Source organism: Gadus morhua, chromosome 7 (assembly GCF_902167405.1).
Source record: "Gadus morhua chromosome 7, gadMor3.0, whole genome shotgun sequence".
NCBI lineage: Eukaryota > Metazoa > Chordata > Actinopteri > Gadiformes > Gadidae > Gadus > Gadus morhua.
Window position 1 is genome coordinate 11375924 of NC_044054.1, and position 7500 is coordinate 11383423.

Genomic DNA, 7500 nt, shown 5'->3' on the forward strand with positions numbered 1-7500 from the left:
GCCGTGTTTAATTGACAGGAAGTACAGTCTGACCATCAAAAATGGGACATAAAGTACATTTTATTTTTATCGCCCCTTAATCAATGACAGTCTCAAAGGGCTTCAGATGCCACATCAATTAACGATGCAGCCTCTCCTTTTGATTATGCTAATCGGCGGCCTAATAAGCATATCCATGCACCTTTGTTATGCTGTTAGGAATGATGTCGAACCATGAGCGTTCTCTCCTGCAAGTTCCTACCCAGCCTACCAGGTGGACTGTGGCAAATGTTGCTTATCTGCCATACATCTAGGTGGACACGCCCACTAGTGATGTCACAAGGGCAAAGGGAAAGGCAGATTCTCAAACTGCTCGAAACGCCCAATCACGCTGACACCTGTTGGCATAATGTCACCCCTTTAACCCGAGTCAGTGTAGTTCATTATACAATTATACAACATCAGCGTTGCTTTGCTGTTCTGCATGGCGACTCATGAGTGAACGAAGGCAACTTAATCAATTCCCTATGGCCCTCTTCATATGAGATACATACTTTGATTTTAAAACCCTATCTTCATTTTGGTTGCATCTGCATTAAACGCAACGTGAACGCATCCCCCATGGTGTCCTAGCAGTGCGACCTGTGGCGCTTTGTTCACTTTCCAATCAAGTGTACACTCAAATCTGTCCTCCGCTATGTGTGTTCAGCCATCTGCGGCAGCTGCCATGCAATGATGATTAGCAGATCGTAGTGACTGCTGCCGGGCGACAGTGACCGCAGTAATGGCTTCTTCGGTTTGCCTAACTTTGATGACTTCAGGCAATGGTGAGAAGTTATTGATGAAGGTATCTGGATGGCGATCTCAACGTTATTAAGACGTTAAAAAAAAACGTGAGCGTGGTTGTCGGAGAAGCTGAGTACTGCACAGGTTCTTCCCGAACTCCTAGACATTGTTGTCATGTAACGTTACATAATTAGTAAAGCTAAAAAAACATACACTTCTTAGAATATCTTGCCTTCAAACTGGCACATATTTTGTGGAGACGCCAACGCAGTAAAGACGACTTCTTCCGGCACTTCCCCGCAATTGTGTACAGGGCCTGTACATCGATATGTGACGTTGCACCGTGTAGCGAGCCGTAGAAAACAGATCATCTTGCAGTTAATTGAAAATCGTTTCTTTACGTATTTGCCTGGGTAATGAACAAAGGGTAGAGACTTATCTTTTTGGAGTCAGCGGGGGCCATTATGTGGATTTAGCGATACTGAAATGTCCACGCAAAGTAGGCTGTGCCTGAATTGTTGTGTTCCTCTTATTTATGATCCTATTTGCCATATGGAAGTTGTAGAACAGAATTAGTAGACTATTAGTACGAGAGATAAACTGACTATTATCTCTAAATTAGAAATGTGTTCTAGCGGAAGTAAAATGATTGATTTCTGATGTGTTTTTCCTGCATCCACTCGGACCGGGTGAGGGTTACAAAACAAATAGATAGATATTGATCTATATTCTTTACTCTCTATTGTAATTTATCCATAGAGCCTGAGATCGTGCACCTGGACCATATATTTGTGGAGCTATTAATGATCAACTAATAGCTTTTTTATGTTGCAATGTCGTAGAGTTCAACAACGATGGCTGGGAAGGAATTGGTTAAGACATTTGAGAAAACCCCATCCCCCACTCTCTTCCCCATCTCCACTATGGTGTCTGTTGATGTTTTGAGTTCTAATGACATCTGTCATGAAAGACATGACAGATGTCCAAGTCATGGGCTTGGCTTACATTTTTCCAGCTGGTTTGGATAACTCAACATCTCATCCTGCAGGAAGTGACTATATTCTCAGGAAGTGACTATATCTTAGGAAGTGACATGAAGTGACTATATTCTCAGAAGTGACTATATTGTCAGGAGGGCATGGCACTATATTCTCCAGGTGTTTGGTTCCTGCTCTGGAGTATTTCTCTTTGATACTCTTTTTAACTGTAGATATTCTTTTAGGGTTAAAGCCAAAGCGTAAACATTTTGCATCATATTTGTAGCGCACCATATTTAATCATATTGTTTTTAACTTGAATGATTGAATCTAGGCTGTATTGTTTTAAACAGTCCTTCTATAACCTTTCTTAATATAGCCAAACTTTACATTTTCTTTACATTCCTGGTGGAGCAGTTACTATCTGCTGGCCTTTTACTGTATTTTCTGTGGAGAGACAAACATAAATATGCAACAGAGAGATGGCAAGAGGGAGAGAGATGGCACAGAGAATGAGATAATCAGCTTCAGACAATCTTGTGTTTTGTTTCATGCTGCTGCTTGTCGTATTTATTATTGTTCACAATGCTGGAGATTTGGAGATCATCATTGAAATGGTCGACTTCTTAACGCGTGACTGCTGGTCACTGATTGCGCTGCTGAGGGTTCACGTGAAGCAAACCGTCAAAGCCGCCATCTTGTTGCTTCTTTCCCCCTTCATAATGACAATAATAACTTTGCTTGGTTATCCTTTCCTTTTCGTCAAGAAGTACTTGGACATACAAGTTGCATTTTGTTCCTTATCCGTCACTGAAGTCAGTGAGCCTGTCCTAGGATATGTGTTGGGTACATGAGCAATCTACCAGACTTCAGGAGCCAGTGAGACGCCTCCTGTCTGCACCAGTGGTTAACAACTTTGGAGAAAATAAACAATAGAAAGATAAGCCCCTGTCTTTTACCGTCCTCCATTGCCGTGAAACAGTACTATTAACCAATTTTTCAAAATTATCTAGACCACCAAGCAACCACCATTTGTGTATCAATCAATCTGATTATTGGGTTCCAACATTTTATTTTTTATATTATGTGAATGTTCTCGTACTTTCCTAATATCTCAGCATGTTGGTGCATTTTGGGCCTGTCACAGTACAAAGCGTTCCGGGCGGACTGTTAAGATCACCTTCTAACCCCATCCCCCATTAGGACAGCCTCGCTACTCACAGAGCTACTCGTAAATGGTAAATGGACTGCATTTATGTATCGCTTTTCTAACCGGTGCCCACTCAAAGCGCTCTACAACACTGCCTAACATTCACCCATTCAAGCACACACCGACGGCGGAGTCAACCACACACGACGACAGCCAGCTCGTCAGGAGGAGTCAGGGTGAGGTGTCTTGCTCATGGGACACCTCGGCGATCCGGGGATTGATCAAGCAACCTTCTAGTTATCTGCCAACCAGCTCTACCTCTTGAGCCACATTCCGCCCTTGTAACAGAACAGTGTACATACCATCCCTCCAGATTCAAACATTGTCTCCCGTCGCGCACGTTTGGGTGAAACCCTTCCTTAAAGTGGTCTTGTTCGGTGTTGCGAAACGGGACCATTGTAGTTATTTTACAAACGGCGTCGGGCCTCAGTCAGCAAGGCGACAGTGGCACAGTGTAATTACCGCCTCAATCACAGACAATCTGCTGCACACGCGCGCACACACATACAGATGCACATCATTATCATTCCCACCGCCCCCTCCCCCCTCCTCATGCTGGTTCCTTCACTCTTTCACCGTCGTTCGCCCTCCTGTGAGCTAATCGCTTCTAACGTTGGTCAAGGGTAGAGACGTCGCAGAATGCAAGAAAATGGTCGGAGACAGGACGACTGAAAAAAAAAAAGACTACTTAGTCTTGTAGCGTCTTATCCTAGCTTTCTTTGTTGTATACAGGGAATGAGTTAACCTAGATAATGTTAGTGCTTGGCACTTGTTTCTATGAACATCCTTACTGTACCGACAGCGGTAGATTGTTTCACCTTCTTTTGCCAAATGTACTTAATGTAAGTCTCTTTGGACAAAAGCGTCTGCTAAATGCCCTTAATGTAAATGTAAGTATGCTGCGTTTATTTTACAGACAGAGGATTGAGTTGAGGAAAAGGTCGCACCAGCACGAGCACCTCGACAGGCTGTCTCACTCCGATCCTTCAGTCCTCCGCTGCTGTTGTCACTCTTTCGTATATATCGTGCTTTTCTATTCACGGCCTCCTGCCTTCCATGGCTCAGCCCGCTCCTACGCTGTGCTGCTGCTCTTCTCAGGGAATAAACCTTGTTTCATACCTCCTGGTCCACACTCTATGCAAATTTCCTGTCACCTCCCCCCCCACCCCCCCCCCCAGCCTTATTTGGTCATCCCCACCCAAAACAGGCCTTTTTTCATCGGCTGCAGCCAAGCCCCGCCGAGCATACAGGGTGGACAGTGTCGAGTCAACGCATTCCTCCCCTCAAGCGCCGTCTGGAGGTTGACAGAGGGAGGGAAGGAGGGAGAGAGGGAGGGAGAGAGGGGGAAGGGAGGGACAGCGGGGGCGGACTTTCTGCTTCAGTTGAGAACCAAGTGGTCTCAGGACCCACAGAGGAAGGGATGACTCGCTGGAGCGCTGTGTCTGTCTGTTCCTTTATTACAAGCATCCAAGCATGCCTCACGTTGATAGGTGGGGGATCAAGGCAATCTCTGTCTGTCTGTCTGTCTGTCTGTCTGTCTGTCTGTCTGTCTGTCTGTGTGGCTAGCTGGCTGTCTCTCTCTCTGTCTGTTTGGCTGTCTGTCTGTCTCTCTGTCTGGCTGTCTGTCTGTCTGTGTGGCTAGCTGGCTGTCTCTCTCTCTGTCTGTTTGGCTGTCTGTCTGTCTCTCTGTCTGGCTGTCTGTCTGTCTGTTTGGCCGGTTGGTATTAATTATGCCCCTGAGTCAGCTGTTGATGTGGTCGGTGTTGGACGTGGTCGGCAGGGGGGATTGAGGTATAGGAGAGGTATATAGAGATCAAGGCACAGCCAGATGTGTGTGTGTGAAAGTGTGTGTGTGTCTGTGTCTGTGTGTCTGTGTGTGCGTGCACGTGTGTGTCTGTGTCTGTGTGTGTGTAAGGTCTTACGGGAATCTGCCAAGTAAGCAGGTATACTCAACTGTTGACACATGAGGTGCGAAATAAAAAAATAACTCCCTCTCTCGCTACAAGATAATTATAGATGAAGGAATTGGCCACGTCTGGCTACATGGCATTCTCTTAATAAGGGGTACCGAAGAAATGCCTGGTTTACTCACACTCACTCGCTCACGCACAAAACACGCACAAACTCACACTCACACACACAGACACACCGGACCCGGCGCCAGCTTTAAAACGGTCAGGGGGCGACGGAATATGGAGAGGGACCAACGCATACAGCCGACAAACAACAAACGACGTAGTGCCATCGTAACAAACACACGCACACAGTGCGCCGCCAATACGCACAAGAACCGACAAAACCCAATTCTATTTGAACCTCTAAAATAACGTAATCATAGTTGCAATGCAATGCCACAAAACCAAGGGTAAATCTGCTATTGCAATGGTAAAGATAGCGCTTAGATAGACATAAGCAAAGCCCATTAAAGGTGACTGCAGTCCTTGCCTGCACACAGTAAAAAAAGTACATATTCCTTACCTTCCAGGGTCCTTTTGAAACCCCCCTTGTGATCCATTTTCGGATATCCATTTTAAAACCTGACAGCTAGACTAGTGCCACTGCTTGGTCACAATGACAGTAAGATTGTGCAAGTGTTAATTCGGCAACACACAAAGTGTAACACTTTTTTGAACTTACCTTCCCCATCAGCAAATGTATACGAAACTGTTACTTTTGAACTAAGTAGCTGTGTTTGGAACTAAGTAGTTGTGTAGGGCCAAATAAGATGAAACATTATTTTGCTCGTAAAATAAATAATTTTAAGCATAATACATATAACCCCCCCCCCCCCCCCCCCACACACACACACACACACACACACACACACACACACACACACACACACACAAAATGTGTGTGTGTGTGTTTATAGATACAGATAATTACTTATAATTACCAGATAATTACTTATTCATGAACTACAAAGGCCATGTATTTACCTAGCATCCAATCCATAATGTTGAGCTGACACAAATACGTTTTATTGATGTGTTAACAACAGTACTTTGTCAACATGGTGTGCATAATAAACTCATTCTCTCACCTGCTGCCACTCTTTGCTAATCGCCCCACAGTCCAAATGGCTTTTTTAATGTCAAATAAAGTCGGAGTGAATAACAAGCACGCAGGGATCCAAATGTCACAGACTAAACTCTAATACACCTTATTGCATTGTTACTATCTGAAAAATATTCAAATGATGTTATCATCGTGCATAAGCAAGATTTGAATAGTCTATCTCAGCCTATCATGATGTACCAACTTTATAAACATTAAAAAGTTGTAAGAGGCTTCTTGTAGACTTATTGTTCTGTTTTGCTACAGGAAAGATTCTGTTTCGGAGGAGCCATATCAGAGATGTCGCCATGAAGCGTCTGCGGCCCATCAACGAGTACTGCATGGTGAGTCACGTGACCCGCATGTGACCACCGTCATGTGACCCGTCACCCCCAGATCTATCATGGCCGACAGATGGATCCATCCTGTTGTGATTTCTGTTTGTTTTGTTTTTATTCCTTGAGAGCTTTCCGATTAGACCAATTTCTTTGAATTATTGTTCATGATTTTTTTAAATCATGAAAAAAAAGCAACTTTGTGCAGCAAAGGTAGATGAGGTTGTTCAACCTTTATACTGTTGTACCCTAAAGAAATTAACAATTGTCTCTGTATTGCCGCCCGGTGAATACAGAAAAAAGTATTTTGAGAATGTTGTGTTTTCGTGCTCGTGCTTAATGGGGAGCTTTCTATTACAGAAAGATATATTGTCAAAGTGTAATACCTTCATGTGTTGCACACATTAGAAAGAAAAATGACGGAACAGCAACAATACTGGGTCTATTACATTGTTCCAATGGAAGGACTTAAAAAGATGAGTTTAGGCAACAAAACGTGCTGACCTTGAGGCAACGTGTCTGGGCTTTGTGGGTACTGAAGTTCACCACACAGAGGAGTCATGTCTGTGGCTTAGAGCCGGGCCACCAGCATAGTTGTTGTTTTTTATTAAACAATATTGTTTACAAATGTCAACATGTAGTAAAATGCTATGACCACCATGTTGGAGCAAGTGTTGTTCTTTGTTATTTTCTGCTGAATAACTGTGGCCACTGGGAGGAGGGAAAGAAAGCTTGCTAGCACAAGTCAGCATACCCACAATCCTTGTGGTTGTTGAACATTGAGAGGCCATCGGGGCTATAACGACTGGTCTCGGCTTCTTATGTTTTTCGGCGATTCATTTGCAATCATTAGTGTGCCTTCAATTGTATGGATAGATTGAATATCATTGAGCTTTGATTAGACCTACCCCCAGAAGAATGGCTTACTTTATCACCATGTCACGGTTTAACTTTCGATCTCATCAAACAAGGTTGAATGGGGACAGCCGGCCTGGTGGTAATACCTATTAAATTGACGTAGACAATGTTTTGGGGGGTTTGGCCTGGGAAGCTGTAAACCTATGGCCTTAAGAGGTTAATATGGGTGTTAAATGAACAACGGAGAGGGTCTTTCATCACTTAAGTAAGAAGCCGGTGGAGAACGCTCTTGGGATGT

General features: G+C 44.0%; 1 protein-coding gene across 4 annotated transcripts in view; it reads left to right on the plus strand.

Annotated features, from left to right (window-relative positions):
- The window catches only part of sh3pxd2b (SH3 and PX domains 2B), a 40595-nt gene that overhangs the window by 14485 nt on the left and 18610 nt on the right, over nucleotides 1-7500 (plus strand). For all 4 annotated transcript variants that reach the window (XM_030362475.1, XM_030362476.1, XM_030362477.1 and 1 more), the window contains exon 4: nucleotides 6277-6353. In XM_030362475.1, the coding sequence (XP_030218335.1) occupies nucleotides 6277-6353 (77 nt within the window). The remainder of the gene's footprint in view (nucleotides 1-6276; nucleotides 6354-7500) is intronic.